Source organism: Phodopus roborovskii, unplaced genomic scaffold (assembly GCF_943737965.1).
Source record: "Phodopus roborovskii unplaced genomic scaffold, PHOROB, whole genome shotgun sequence".
Taxonomy (NCBI): domain Eukaryota; kingdom Metazoa; phylum Chordata; class Mammalia; order Rodentia; family Cricetidae; genus Phodopus; species Phodopus roborovskii.
In genome coordinates, this window is record NW_026126602.1 from 12305349 (window position 1) to 12322492 (window position 17144).

Genomic DNA, 17144 nt, shown 5'->3' on the forward strand with positions numbered 1-17144 from the left:
ACTGGTGAATAATGGAAAGATGGGGAGACTAGTCTGGATGCTGCTGTAGTCTTTGGGGAGAAAAATAATTGGGGTTGCCTAAGAATTGAAGTCACAGCCCACAGCTATCTTTTACCTGGATGCGATCTCCAGGGAAAGGACAGGGACAATGGCCACATATCTGGATCTGATAGAAGCATGAGTTCAATGGCGCCACTTAACCTGCCAATGAGGTAGAGGTGGAATGGACATTGGTGAGAAGGAAACACTAAGACAGCACTCCACACTAGGGTACAAGTAAACAATGTGAAGAAGAACATTTGCTCTTGCTAAACAGAAGGATCTCTGCCTATATCACCCATAACTCCAATGTATTCTGAATACACATGCCGATTTCTCAAGCAAGGCTATCATCCAATATACTTCAGGTCAAGTATTTTCTAATGCATTAGTACACATATCTTAATTAAAAACAGGTACTTAATATAATATATGCAGTTTTATACAGTGAATTATATAATATATATATATATTATATAATTTATGAGGGGCCACCTTAGGGGAACTTCCTGAAGGTGTTCTGAGCACATTAGACCTGCCTATCCACATGGGACCAACCAGAGCCCCCACTTGCCAAGTCTCTGACCCCCATCTCCGGTCCTCTACCAGAGTTCCAGGCCCCTCCCAGGGATGTGCCTATCCCCACAGGGCAACTCTCGGTCCCTGTGGGCTAGATCCTTGACCACCATCACTGGGCCTCAACTAAAGAGGCTGCAGCTGGAGAGTGACAGACCACAGCTAGATCCACCTATCGGTGCAGAAACATTCTGAATCACAGCCTAGTCTTTGACCCCCATTGCCAGGCCTCTGCTAGAGGTATTCTTTGACCCCCATCGCTGGGCCCCTGCCTGAGGAGAGACCTCCTAGAGAGCTTGGACCACCCAGAGCTACAGACATCGAACCTCTGACCCATCTAACCCCACTTGGGGAGTACCAGAGAGAGAGAGAGAGAGAGAGAGAGAGAGAGAGAGAGAGAGAGAGAGAGACTCCAACTACACCTACTAGAAGAAGCCATGGGAAGACAGCAATACAAGAAAAACACATAACAAAAGAAAGACAAGCATAACACAAGATTCTAGGAACACAAAACCAACTAGACCTGACTACCCCAAGGCAGATGAAGCAGAACGACTTAAAAAATATTGTCATAAAAATGATAGAGGGCCTTGGAAGAAATGAACAAATTTCTTAAAGAAAATACAAAAAACAGAGAAAAAACAATTAAAAGGTGAAGGAAATGGTTCTAGACTTGAAAACTAAAACAGAGAAAATAAAACACAAACTGGAGGAATCCTGGAAACAAAAAAACTGGGCAAATGATCAGGAACTATAGACAGAAGCATAACCAACAGAATACAAGCGATGGAAGAGAGAATCTCAGGTGCTGAAGATAAACTAGAGGAAATAGATTCATCGACCAAAGAAAATTGTAAATCCAACAAATCCTTAACACAAAACATCCAGGAAATGTGGGACACCGTGAAAAGGTCAAACCTAAGAATAACAGGCTAGAGAAAGGAGAAGAAGGTGCAGAAAATATATTCAACAAAATCATTGAGGAAAACTTTCCCAATCTGTAGAAAGACATGCCCATGAAAGTACAAGAAGCATACTGAACACCAAATAGACTGGACCAAAGAAAAAAGACCCCTCGACACATAATAATCAAAACACCTAACATACAGAATAAAGAAAGAATATTAAGAACAGCAAAGGAAAAAGGATAGGTAACATATAAAGGCAGACCTATCAGAATTACACCTGAATTCTCCATGGAAACTCTCAAGGCCAGAAGGTCCTAGACAGATATGCTACAAGGACTAAGAGTCCATGGATGCCATACACAGCAAAAATCTCAATCACTATAGATGGAGAAAACAAGATATTTAATGACAAAACCAGATTTTCACAATATGTATCTACAAATCCAGCACTACAGAAAGTATTGGAAGGAAAACTCCAATCCAAGGAAGGTAACTACGCCCACAACAATGTGGGCAAGAGATAATCCAACTACACCAGAAACCAAGGGTAAAGCAGAACTAATATATTCACAATACCACTGCCAACAACAAACCTCAATCAAACAAGCATCAACAATCAATGGTCCTTACTCACCCTCAACATTAATGGTCTTAACTCATCTACAAAAAGACACAGGCTAACAGAATGGATACGAAGACAGAATCCATCCTTCTGCTGCATACAAGAAACACATCTAAGCTTCAAAGATAGATATTACCTCAGGTTAAAGGGTTGGGAAAAGATCTTCTAATCAAATAGACCCAAGAAGCAAGCAGGTGTGGCTATCCTAATATCTAACAAGTTAAACTTTAACCAAAATTAATGAAAAGAGATGAAAAAGGTCATTTCATATTCATCGGAGGAGAAATCCATCAGCACAAAGACTCAATTCTGAACATCTTATGCCACAAATACAAAGGCATCCACATTCATAAAAGAAACGCTACTAAAACTCAAACCTCACATAAAACCTCACACACATATAGTGAGAGACTTCAACACCCCACTGTCACTGCTAGACAGGACCACCAGTCAGAACTTAACAAAGAAACAAAAGAACAAACAGAAGTTATGTCTCAACTGGAGTTAACAGACATCTATAGAACATTCCATCCAAACACAAAAGAATATAACTTCTTCTCTGCTCCATATGGAACCTTCTCTAAAATCAAACACATACTAGGTGACATAACAAACCTCAACAGATACAAAAAAAATTGGAATAGTCACCTGTATCTTATCAGATCACCATGCTTTAAAAATGGAATTCAACAACAACACAAATCGCAGAATCCCTACAAACTCATGGAAACTGAACAATGTGCAATTGCACCACACCTGGGTCAAAGAAGAAATAAAGAAATTAGGGACTTTCTAAAATTCAACGATAATGAGGACACAACATACCCGAACATATGGGACACCTTGAAAGCAGTGTTACAAGGGAAGTACATTACACTAAGTGTCCATATGAAGAAAACAGAGGATAGTCACATTAGAGAATTAACAGCACAACTGAAATCCTTAGAACAAAAAGAAGCAAACTCACCCCAGAGGAGTAGATGCCACAAAATAATTGATTTAAGGGCTAAAATCAATAAAATAGAGACCAGGAAAACAACACACACACACACACACACACACACACACACACACACACACAAAATCAATGCAGCAAAAAGTTGTTTTTTTTTTTTTTTGAGAAAAAAACAACATAGACAAACCTTTATCCAAACTAATGAAAAAGCAGAAAGAACATGCAAATTAACAAAATCAGAAATGAAAAGGGGGACATAACAACCAACACAGAGGAAATCCAGACAATTTTCAGGACATACTTTGAAAACCTGTACTCAACAAAATTTGAAAATTCAAAGGAAATGGACAGATTTCTAGATAACTATCCCATATCAAAATTAAATCAAGAACAGAAAAACAACTTAAATAGTCCTATAACCCCTAACGAAGAAAAGCAGTCATCAAAAGCCTTCCAACCAAAAAAAGCCCAGGGCCAGATGGCTTCATTGTAGAATTCTACCAGACATTCAAGGAAGAACTAATACCAATACTCCTCAAATTGTTCCACACGATAAAAACAGAAGGTTCATTACCAAACTCTTTTTATAAGGTCACAATTACTTTGGTACCCAAGCCTCACAAACACACAACTAAGAAAGAAAACTGCAGACCAACATCCCTGATGAACATCGATGCAAAAATACTCAATAAAATACTGGCAAACTGAATCCAAAGAGAAATCACCCACCATGACCAAGTAGGCTTCATCCCTGGATTTCAGAGATGGTTTAACATATGAAAATCTATCAACGTGATCCACCATATAAACAAACTGAAAAAGAAAAACCACATGATCATCTCCCTAGATGTTGAAAAAGCCTTCAACAAAATTCATCACCCTTTCATGATAAAGACCTTGGAGAGATAACAGATAACAAGAACATAATAAGAGCAATATACAGTAAACAAATAACCAACATCAAACTAAATGGAGAGAAGCTCAAGGCGATTGCTCTAAAATCTGGAACAAGACAAGGCTACCCTCGCCATATCTCTTCAATATCATACTTGAAGTTCTAGCTAAAGCTATAAGACAACAAAAGGAGATCAAGGGGATCCAAATTGGAAATGAAGTCAAACTTTCGCTATTTGCAGATGATATGATAGTTTATATAAGCGACCCACATAACTCTACCAGGAAACTCCTATAGCTAATAATAAACACCTTCAGCAAACTAGCAGGATACAAGATAAACTCAAAAAAATCAGTAGCCCTACTTTATTCAGATAACAAAGAGGCTGAGAAAGAAATCAGAGAAACATCAACCTTTACAATAGCCACAAACAACATAAAGTATCTTGGGGTAACATTTACCAAACAAGTGAAAGACCTATATAATAAGAACTTTGTGTCTTTAAAGAAAGAAATTAAAGAAGATACCAGAAAATGGAAAAATCCCCCATGATCTTTGATAGGTAGGTTAAAAATAGTAAAAATGGCAATTTTTCCAAAAGCAATCTACAGATTCAATGCAATCCCCATTAAGATCCCAGGACAATTCTTCACTGACCTTGAAAGGATAATAATCAACTTTATATGGATAAATAAGGATCCAGGATAGCCAAAACAACCCTGTGCAATAAAAGTACTTCAGGAGGCATCACCATCCCCAATTTAAAGCTGTACTACAGAGCTATAGTCCTGAAAACAGCCTGATGTTGGCACAAAAATAGACAAGTAGACCAATGGAAGTGAAACGAAAATCCTGATATTAACACCTGAATTGTGACAAAACTGCAAAAGTATACAATGGGGGGGTTCGTCTTCTATAAATGGTGCTGACAATTGGATGATGGTGTGTAGAAGACTGCAGATAGACCCTTGTCTATCGCCACGCACAAAACTCAAGTCCAAATGGATCAAAGACCTGAACATAAATCCAGCCACAATGAACCTCTTAGAAGAGAAGGTGGAGATTCCTTGAACAAATTGGTATAGGAGACTGCTTCCTGTACATAACTCCAGGAGCACAGACACTGAGATTGACAATTAATAAATGGGACCTCCTCAAACTTAGAAGCTTCTGTAAGGCAAAGGACACAGTGGATAAGACCAAATGGCAGCCCACAGACTGGGAAAAGATTTTCACCAATTCTACATCTGACAGAGGGCTGATCTCCAAAATATACAAAGAAATCAAGAAATTAGTCACCAAAACACCAAATAACCCTATTAAAAAATGGGGTACAGACTGGAGAGAATTCTCAATAGAGGAAATCAAAAAACTGAAAGACACTTAAGAAGGTGCTCAACATCCTTAGCTATCAGGGAAATGCAAATCAAAAAACCTTTGAGATACCATTTTACTCCTGCAGAATGGCTAAACTTAGAAAATACCAATGTCAACTCATGCTGGAGAGGTTGTGGAGAAAGGGGAACACTCCACCACTGCTGGTGAGAGTGCAAACTGGTACAGCCATTTTGGAGATTAGTATGGCGGTTCCTCAGGAAAATGGGCATCAGTCTACTACAGGACTCGGCAATTCCCCTCTTAGGCATATACCCAAATGATACACATTCAAGCAACAAAGACATCTGCTCAACTATGTTCATAGCAGCATTATTTCTAATAGCAAGGACCTAGAAGCAACCTAGATGCCCCTCAACTGAAGAATGGATAAAGAAGATGTGGCACATCTACACAATGGAATACTACTCTCCAGAAAAAAACAATGGAATCTTGAAATTCACAGGCAAGTGGATGGGAACTTGAAGAAACCATCCTGAATGACATAACCCAGTCACAAAAAGAGGAACATGGTATGTACTCCCTCATACATGGATTTTAGATGTAGAGCAAAGGATCACCAGCTTATAATTCACATTGCCAGAGGAACTATGATACAAGGTGGATTCTAAGAGATTCATATAAGGTCATATAAGGGGGAAGGGACAAGTTCTCCAGAGCACATGGGGAGTGGTGGGGGATAGTGAGTCGAGAGGGAACTAGGAGAAAGAGAAGCGGAGGAGAGGAAAGTGTGTGGGACTAGGAAGATTGAGTCAGGGGTGGAACAGAAGACAGGAGAGGGGGGAGGGAGGGAAGGAGATAGGGAGGGAGGGAGAGAGAGGACAGAAAAGAGGGAGCCATTATAGGATTGAAGAGAGAAAAGTGAACCTAAAGTAATGTCCAGAGTCCTACAAGACTGACTCCAATTAACAATTTGAGCAACAGTGGAGAGGCTAACATAAATGCCCTTTCCTGATAATGAGATCAACAACTATCTTATCCACCATCATGGAGCCCTCATCTAGTACCTGTTGGAAACAGAAGCAAACACCCACAAATAAACACTTAGCTGAACTATAATCCAGATGCAGACAGGGAGTACAAGACCACGCTGCAGAAACACATAGAGACAGCTGACCTGAACAAGGAGGAGCTAATGGGCCCCCAGACTGATAGCTGGGAATCCAGCATGGGACTGACTCAGACCCCCTGAACATGGTTCTCAGCTAGAAGGCCTGAGCGGCAGTAAGGGACCTCAGACAGTGGAACCAGGATGTATTCCCGTTGTACAAAGGACCTTGCGGGCACATCCGCCATGGAGGGATACTGCCTTAACCTAGAGACACTAGAGAAGTCCTGGTCCTTACTTTGAATAACTTGAGAAATTTTGATGACCTCTCCTGAAGGGTATCACCCTACATGTGGTGTGGGGGGTGGGTGGGAGGGGAGAATGGTTGGGATGCATGTGGGGGGGGGAGAGAGGAAAAGAGAGAGGGAGGGAGGGAGAGGGATCTGGGATCGATATGTAAAATAAAAAAATAAATAAAATTTTATAAAATTTAAAAAATTAAATAATTTATGAGGTACTGGAAATTTGACTCAGGGCTGTGTGCATCTAGGAAATCATTCTACCTGAGCCACATCTCCAACTCAACAAATTCATATGTGTAAAATATGAATTTCTGTAAAATAATGAGGAATAAAGTTATTTACACACTAAATGTTTATCACAAAACAAAATTTACTTATCAATGTTTGGTCTTGTAAAAAGTAAGTTCTTATGTGTATTTTTATGGCTCCTTTTTATGAGCTGCCCACACATCAGCATAAACAACATTTTATGTGAAAAGCAAGCTTCAGGACCATGTGTATAGTCTAACAATGTTGATGGGAGATGCCATTATGTATATATGTTTCTCATACTGGTTAATGAATAAAGCACTGTTGGCCAATAGGAAAGGAAGATAGGAGGGACTAGGAGACAAGGAGGAAAGAGGAAGTAGTAAGGAGGAGTCAAGATGGAGAGTCTGGAGAGAATAGAACCGCCAGCCGCCTCTCACTGGTAAGACCATGTGGAAATACATAGAAAGGGGTTAATACTTAAGACAGAGCTAGCCTATAGACACAAGTAATTGGCCAACAGCATAATATCAAATACAGAGTCTCTGTGCGTTATTTGGGGCTGGTGGTGCGGCGGGACAAGACTAGGCGGCGGGAGAAAAAAACCTTACTCCTTACATATGGCACCCAAGTGGCTAATAAGAACTTCCGTTTAAAATTTAACAAAAGCTTAAAAAAGGGTTTTAGAAACAAAAGAACAGAGACAAGCAAGGTTTCTTGGTAGCAGCATTTTTCTCAGTTGAACAAGCAGATATTCGCGCGGCTCCTTTAAGGGAAGGTTCCTGACTCAGCATAAGGGGCAAAAAACCCCCAAACAGCTTTTAAGAAGCACTGCTAACAATTCATTGGTGTGTATGAGAGATGGCAAAGGCAGTGACCACAGCTCTCAGTGCTGTCTGTACAATAGCCACCACCATCCTTGACAAACCACGGCTGACACAGCTATGACTTTCATTTCAGCAATGTTTTTGTTTACCAGATAAAAGACTTGTGACCAGAAAAAAGATAAAGATTTACAGTAAAGACAGATTCACATTAAGAAAACCTCTAAAGGTTTACAGTGTGTTTTAAAATAGATGTAGGCTTGGGAGAGAAAAGAATTAAAATGGTTTAAAAAATACAGTGAGGAGTTGTGTGTGGTGGCACACGCCTTTAATCCCAGCACTCAGGAGACAGAAGCAAGCAGATCTCTGTGATTTGCAAAGTAAACCTGGTATGCAGAGTGAATTCCAGGACTGATGAAAGTTACACAGAGAAACCCTGTCTCAAAAAATAAAAAGTAAAAAGTAAAATAAATAGAGGAATAATAAAGCCACATAAAGCTGAAAAGCTCAGAGAGAATCTGGTTACTGTATGGTGTTATATTGTCTTTGCACTGTTTGACTGCTGAGAAAATAACAACTGATAAAGGAAATGCTGCTAGATTAATTCAATTTATATATTTTTAAAATGCTTTGACTTCAAAATTTAAGTTCAAGGACAAGTTACTGGGGAAAAGGATTTCTATTTTTGTTTCCACAGAAAATAAAAAAGGAAAGGAAGATAGGAGGGACTAGGAGACAAGGAGGAAAGAGGAAGTAGTAAGGAGGAGTCAAGACGGAGAGTCTGGAGAGAACAGAATGCTGGCCGGCTCCCCAGTAAGAGAAGACCATGTGAAAATACATAGATCAACAGAAATGGGTTAATACTTAAGACAGAGCTAGCCGATAAGAAACAAGTAACTGGCCAATAGCATTATATCAAATAAAGAGTCTCTGTGTGTTAATTGGGGCTGGTGCGATGGCAGGACAAGACCAGGCCGTGGGCAGGAAAAAACCTTAATCCTTACACAATGTTTTTCCTAAAAGTACTTAAGTTGCTATTGGTATCTACATCAGAGGAGTTCACAAAGTCTATGCTGGGCCATCTCAGTGGCCCTAAACATGATTTAAAACGTGGGTCTTAAAAGTTAAATACCATCTTTAAGAATACCTTAGACTTTCCCTAGATGGGTACAATTTGGAGAAAATCATGAATCATGAGTGAAAAATCCCAAGGCAAGCTTGAATGACCTACAGTCCCAGTAACCAGCAGCTTCTATCATCTGGCACGTCAACTCTTCTCAAGTTCAATTACAATTGATTTTTATGCTTCAAAGAATTATAACATTTTTATTTTAATTAAATTTAATTATAATCCAATTATTTAGCCACAGAAATACATTCCAAGCAAGATGAACAAAACACAGCAGCTAGAGAAGGAATCCTTTCACCTCGATGCTCTGCTCAGCTACCAGCAGAGGCTGGGTCCTTTAGCAATATGGCTCAGCTGAGGAAAATCACATGTGTGAGTACATTCCACAGTTTCATTATTCATTCTTTGACATGACATGAAAAAGCAAGCAAAACCTGTTCCCTCTAAGAGTCTGTGCATGAGGCAACCATACCAATTATACATGCAGCTCTAAATGACCAAGTCATGCTGAATGCATGATCTCAGTGAAATGCTCTAATGGTGAAAAATTATTAAAACCTAATAAAAATGTCTCATCAGAGATTCATAATGTATAGATGAGTTTGTCACCTTCTTTGGCAAAGCATTTTGAGATTATTAGTATTAACCAATGAAAACAGGCGACAACCAAGTCCAGGACAATCAGCTACTACTTCCCTTTCTTCCTTCTCTGCTACTTTCTTATAGTTTTCCCCTGGGTCCTCTTGTAGTGCTGCCAGGTTTTTAAAAAACAACTACAGAGAGTTGATATGCAGGTGCTGACAAACTATTTTATTTTTAACTCTCAAATCTCCTATGTTCTACTGTGATCCTAATTGCATACGATAATTATTCGACTCAATGAAGAAAACTCTCTGCCATGACACAGTAAATATACGATCTCATCAAAATCCTAACCTATGCTAAATAAATCTAATTCCACAGTCTAAGGAGTTTTCTTTATAGACACTGTCTTCCAGTGCTGTGTGATATGTTAATTGCCAGTTACTACTTTCTTTACCAGTTCTTTTATCCACAAAATTGCCTCAAAAGACAGATAATCTAAAAGAAAAGAAGCAAGATACTGCACCAGGTACTACATAAGGGATAGCCAAATGCTCAAATGCCCAACTTAGTTAGTCATTAAGGAAATGCAAAGGAAAGCCATCAGGGATACTTCTGCTTATAGACTGGCTCAGGTGCACCAGACAAGCATGTCCCTTGTAAAGCACTGCCAGCTAGGAGGAGTATAACTAACTGTATGCTTTGGAATGTTTACCAGTACACACTTAAGATTAATATGGGTATAATTAAGATTAATATGGGTATATCTCTGACTTTCACTTTTAGATTGAAGTCCAAGAGAATTACATGCCTAAACATTACCTATCATAATTGTTTAAAACCATAGTGTTTACAATATCTTCAAACTGGAAGCCACCCAGAGGCCCATCAACAGTAGAATGGGTAACTAAATCATGGTTTAGTCTACAGTAGAATAATATATTGCTACAAGAATAAGAATACAGCTATAATTACAAAGAGCTGTCTTATAAATGAAGGACAAGTGACACAAGTAAATGAGATGAGAAACTATTTTATAGGAGTTCATTTGTGTAAAACTCTGATATGGGAAAAATGAACCTATGATGCTAGCAGTCAGGTGAATGATTCCACTAATAGAAATGTTGACAATGACTGATTTCTTTGAAACAAAACAGACCAATGACAAACCAACTTCATTTGTACAGTGATGCAGAATGGTGAGTGCAGATGTGTGAAGAGGCTGGAAGAGCATCAGATTCCTGAAGCTGGAGTTACAGGTGGTTGTGAGCTGCCAGAACTGAGTGCTAGGAACTGAACTCAGGCCTCTGGAAGAGCAGTACACATTCCTAACTGTGGAGCCATCTCTCCAGCCCCAACCCGAGTGCTGGCCACATTCCTCAAACTCAGCACTTGCAGTTTTAGCACCATCTCTCCTATGAGTGTGTTTTCAGGTTTCTCATCCCCATATTTTGAATCTGGATTTTGAAGCATTTCAGAATTTCAGATTAGGGGTGATCAGGCAGGAAAAAATTTATGAAAATATTCCCCAAACTAAAAATTTTGACAACCTTAAGAATCTCAAACTCCTAAGCATTTCAGACAAGGTGCATTGCATCTGTACATCTGTGCATCCTCTCCTTAGTGACCACAGCCCCTGTGGGTACCAATATTGATGAAAGTTTGTCCCCTATATAAAATGGGATTAAGATTTGCATGTAACTATGTCCATTCTATCATATACTTTAAGTCATGTCTAGAAGATCTAACATGTATTTCAATACAAATGTCAATAGCTGCTATACTGTACTGTCAAGAAAAAACAAGAAGTCTGTTCAGGTTCAACACAGATGTAACTTCTCTCAAAGACTTCTGATCTGGCTGTGAAATCCACAAATGTGGAACCTATGAGCATGGATGGCCACCTGAACCTCAGCTAAACGCTTAGCAGAATGGGAATCAATCCCTTCTCCCAAAGGATGCAAGGGTTAATATTTTCCAAGTCAAAGTAGTGCTCTGCTCCCTGTTTAAATTAATAAGAGTTATTCAGCTGACAGAGTTTTATATCATGTAATGAAACAACAAAGCAGTTTAGGTAAATATAGGGATTTCCTTTATACCATTAGGTATAAACAAAATAATGAAGACTATATCTCAAAAATGAATAATAATGTCAAAATGAGAGCTGTATGTCCAGAGTCTTAATGAGAAAAACAGGGCTCCCAGCCCACACTCAGGGCTCAATGTTCACAGAACAGGTTTTGGGTATCAAGCCAATACTGAACAGCAGAGGGAAGAGAGCTAAGTAAAAGCACCAGCTCTGAAAGGTAAAGAGCTGGCAATGAAGGAGGGTGGCACATGCATATAACTTTCTTTGCTGCCCACATAATGTTCGCCATTCGTTCTAGAAGACAATGTTAAAGTAGGAGGAATCCTTAACAAAGCTGTCATCCTAAAAAGAAAATGGTTAAAAAGGAAAGAAAATCTCCCAGAAGACTGAAGGCTCTCTCTCTCTCTCTCTCTCTCTCTCTCTCTCTCTCTCTCTCTCTCTCTCCCTCTCTCCCCCTCTCTCTCCCTCTCCCTCTCTCTCTCTCTCACATACACACACACACACACACACACACACACACACACACACACACACACACACACACACACACACACACACACACACACCACACACACACACACACCACTTAGCAGTGGAGAACCTATCTGAGGGTGCATTGCCAGGCAATCCTGTAGCACAAGTATCATAGGGTGTACTTACACAAACTAAGATGTGTAAATCACCAGGCATGCTAATCTGCCTAGACCTTATGATTATGTGTAATCCATCACTGACTGAAATGTAGTCATGCAATGGGTGACTGAACATGTATGTTATCTTCTTCACATGTTTAATTTTCAATGTTGTACATATAATAGGTATCTGATTTATACTGAATTTAGTACTGGTATGATCTAAGTTGTCATTTCCCAAAACTGAAAATTTATTTGAGACATAACAATAGAACACCTTATTCATTAGTATAGATACTGGGGTTGAGATGCCTTTTGAAATGCAGTACACCCAGTTATTCAATAACTAACCCCAGATACATCAACTTGGCAGGCAAACTAGGTCTCACTCACAAACTAGGTCTCATTCACAGATGTATACATTACTGATTCTTTCTCTCTAAGGAAACAGTGTAAGCTTTGGAGTTTGCCTACATATGGCTCTGAGTTGGCCACCTATAAAGCAGAGTTTGTTTTCCTATGGCTCTAAGTTGGCCATCTATACAGAAAACTTAAAGCCAGAGGTTAAACAGTGATTAGTTAAATAGCTGAAGTGGGTAACAGGTCAGAGCCCCAAGACAAAATATTGTAAAATAAAAATCATACACCAGTTCAAAGTGTATGAATTTATAATGTTTTTAAAACATACATATGCTATTTTATTGTTATTGCTCCTTTCAAAAATTATAGGGTAAAAAGTTTGATAATTATAAAGAAACAAGTGTTCACACTTTTTAGTCATGACTCCAAAAATACAAAACCAGGTTGCAGTGTCTATTCTTTCTATGTACTTACATGTGTAACACAGAAAAGGGACCAAAAAAATCAAAACAAAACAAAAAAAAAACCAAGAAGAATATAGATTATAGCCTTGTTCAGAAACCCCCTATAAAGTAGGCAAATACAGCAACAAATACCATCTAATTCATAATACAAAAATAAACAGAAAGACAAAGCCACAGAAGTCACTCCTCATTAATTCATGAAAATAGAGGTTTTTAACTTCAAGTTATTTTAAAATTTTCATTTTTAGGCCGTTTTGCTTATGAAAAAGTTTATGAGGCATGTTCCCAGATCTTATTAATAACCAATTAATTTTTCTGCTGGAAAAATCCATCCATCTCTGTAGATGTCATCTTTAAAAAAAGGTTGGTTGGTTACATTTACTCCTGACATGTCAGCTGTTGCATTCAAAACACAAATGACACTGAGCATACAACAATTCTAAAACCCGTTCAGTTAAGGGAGATTTTAAAGGCCTTAATTATTTATTTAATAAAGGGGGATTCTTGCAGCTCTGATAGGAATATAGACATCCCATCACCCCCCTCCTACCCTTGATCTTCAACTTTATGTTTTAGAACATAGCAGATTTTAATCTTGTTTGTCCTGAGGTCTCAGGTGAATCTCTTCTGCTAGCCAAACTCCCAAGGTCACAGGTTTCCTTAGAAACCCTTAAGAAATGATTAGTGTCCATTGTCAATTTTCTATTTGTTCTGCGTCCAGAAATCTCAAGTCAGTGTTAAGCCATTCAGCACTGCGGTCTGGCCAGACTGCATAAATTGCCTGCTCTCTTTCACATCGCTCCATGAAAATAAAGAGGCTGCTCGCAGAAGAAGTATGAAAATAAAGCCAACGTTGCTTCCTCAGAGCCTGTCGCTAGCAGAGCAGTGCAGTGTATTTCAATTAACATCCAACCCTCTCGAACAGTGATACTTCAGTATCTTTGAGAGTCTGCCTTTTAGAATTAAATGCTCAGACAGCCATTTTGCAAAAACACAGCAGGTCCACGAAATAAGGGCTGTCTCAGAGAAACAGTCAGAATGATAAAGCCATTGAAAATGCTGGCATTAATGCAACAGCTGTGTCATCCATCAAACGATTATCATCTACATTTCTGAAGCCCTTCAAAATAGGATTTAACATTAGCCACCATGGCTGTCTGTAATTTGACAAACTCCAAACTATTTCATATCTAGGAAATAATCTCTTTCCCCATGGCATGATTCAAAAAGGAAAACTCTAAGCAAAAGAGTATATCAACTGGTTTCAACTAATACAGATGTCTAAGACAATAGATATTTACCCTCACATATATACATACTAGACCAATCCCTCTACAAGTTATTTCCAACCTTATGAAAGCAACCTGGCACAAAAGATAAACACACTAAAACATCTCTGTAAAGACCTCAGAATCTCACAGACCTCAGGTGCCTTGACAATTCATGGCACAAATGATTGATTTTCTGTTTGGTTCAGCACCTGGATTACAGCATCCACAAGAAGCCAGACAGACACAAGTTACATTTTCAGCTCCTTCCCCACAACTGAACAGCAATAGGAACTTACATAGGACACCCGTACTCGCCGGCGATGCACCAGCCCGCAGCACTGCATGAAGAGGGGGCAGAACGCAGTCAGAGCGTGGCTTCACCAAGCTGCACTGTGCCTCGTCGTCTCGTCACGGCCACTGTCCATTTCTTCCCACCTTCCACTCCCAGGTAAGAGTCATGTATAAATGAACACTTAGCTTCTGTCTCTAGGTAGTTTTTCCAGACACTGCTGTTTCTGCAGGCATGCCAAAACTTTGTTCTCTCTGTCTGCCTTTTTAAAATTTCTTACAGGTAATTTGAGATCTTCTTTTAAGGGGGCTGCCTATTGGCAAAAATCTAGAAAAGGTAGCATTTCTCTTCCCAAAGGAACTATTGCTAACGAGGAGTTTTGCCTGTCCAGATCATCAGGGTTTCTGAGCAAGGCTTTTAAAAAAGCCATGCTCAACTCCGGAGATTTCAAACCTCAGAGCCTTGCATTTCACCAGGCTGCAGTATGCTGCTTTGGAAGGGAGGAGGCCTACCTTGGCTGCTGTTTATGTGACTGTTTCTGTGAACAACGCTGCTCCTGCCGCTGCTTGGCTGTTATATCGCCCTCCTCACTATGCACAGACTGGCAATAGCATCCTTGATTCACTGGTACCTCTGTAATATTTTGGGCATATCTGATTTGCTCTCTTCTCCCTCCTCCCCTCCCACTGACAAATGAGTGAGTCTAGACTTTAATTCACTGTGGATTCTTAGGACTATGGAGCCACCCTCTACACTATGAGATGCTTTGTCCTGCAGTATGTATTTCAAAGGGATTGTAAGGAAGATTGCTGGAGTAGCCTCAGGACCTGACTCACTCAACCACTGCGGCTGTACAGTTTTTTTCTGATTGTTGCCAAAGACTCATTTTTCTACATTGAAGCATGTTAAATAAACACAGCTCTGGCAGGCAAATGTGATCAGAGTCAGACATAATTAACTGGTTAAATAATATATCATCTATGATTTAGATACAATAAGCCAAATATTCCATAAGCCTGTGAACTTACAAGTCAATACTATTATTTATACCACTCACCAAGGACACAGTTTTCTGGCTGGGATCTGATCTTTACATTCTTGTCTAAGACCTTGTACATGTCACACCATGAATGATGAATCATTCAGGCATTGGGGACTCAGCTATTAATTTGGATGATATCAACCATTCTAATAAGCAATGATTCACATAACCTTTTAGTATGCCACACATACTGATCCAAGTTTGTCCCCACATCCAAGTCACTCTATATCACTGAAGAAGGTACATTAATTAATTTCATACCATAGTCTAAGATCAACAACCATCACTGCATTCTTTAGGCTCATGGAAAATGAGAGCTTACTAATTCTCAATCTTTTGCCCATGTTTTCTTTAGAGCCTGGTAGCAATCCTGTATTGGTATTTGTCTCAGAGATGATTGAGAACTGGAAGATATCTCTGCTTTAATTCAGACCTCTTATATGATTGACAGAGGAGCTGAGACCCCAGATGCTTGTGTTCAATAATATAGCCGCAGTATAACTAAGAACTTGGACTTAACACAGTTTCCCAAATTCTATGGCCTTATTGCATACTATCTGTCCATGTTTTTGAAGGACCTAAAGGAAAGATATGACTATAATAAAGCAGGGGCTCTCAACCTTCCTAATGCTGCAACCCACTAATAGAGTTCCTCATGCTGTGGTGACCTCCAACCATAGTCATTTTCACTGGTACTTCATTACTATAATTTTGTTTCTGTTATGAATTGTAATGTAAATGTGACATGCAGTACATATGATATGCAGTCCTTGTGAAAGGGTCATTCCACCCCCAATGGAGTCAACCCACAGGTTGAGAAACACTGATATAGAGCAACTAGGCTTTGATTAAGTCAGAGGCATTTCTAAATTAATTTGGAAATTGACATTGACTTTCAAATTAAATCTTATTAATAAGATAAAACATTTTTGTACAAAGTATATTTCTAGTACACAGGATTTCAGTTTGATTGTTTTGAAAAAAATTTAGAAAGAAGCATAGGAATATAATAAAACCTAAAAGTTACAGTTTTCATTAAAATGGTTTCATACAATATATTTTTGCTATTTCTTTCCTTCTCTCAACTCCTTCCAGAGATAGAGGAGACAGACAGACAGACAGACAGAGAGCATGGCGTTGGATGAAGGTATGGATGGTCAAAAAGCCTCTTTATCACACATTTCATAAAAACAAATACTAAAAATGAAGTTCAAGTTAGAATAAGATGAAAATATTGGAGGAAAGGGTGATCTATTGGTGGATTCTGAATTTGATTAGGAATTCACTTGTTATTAAGTATGATATTTTTAAACACAGTATGTGAGAGACTCCCCCGTTCATTAGCGATTCCACCAACACTGCCATTCCAGAACCCAGGAGAGAATGCTGAACACTCTAGTTAGGCTCTGCAAACATTTTCTGGGGATCTCCTATATCATACTCCCATTGGGCTAACTTGCTAGGGACAGGAAA

The 17144-nt window shown here is 39.1% G+C and overlaps 1 protein-coding gene across 8 annotated transcripts in view; it reads right to left on the minus strand.

The window, feature by feature from the left end:
- The window catches only part of Cacnb2 (calcium voltage-gated channel auxiliary subunit beta 2), a 323724-nt gene that overhangs the window by 188767 nt on the left and 117813 nt on the right, over positions 1 to 17144 (minus strand). Inside the window, exon 1 of one of the 8 annotated variants that reach the window (XM_051205600.1) lies at positions 14637 to 14782. The exons of the other annotated variants lie outside the window; for them this stretch is intronic. Coding sequence (XP_051061557.1) covers positions 14637 to 14684 — 48 coding nt within the window. The 5' untranslated portion in view covers positions 14685 to 14782. Of the gene's footprint in view, positions 1 to 14636; positions 14783 to 17144 lie in introns of those variants that run through there. 8 annotated transcript variants of the gene reach the window in all.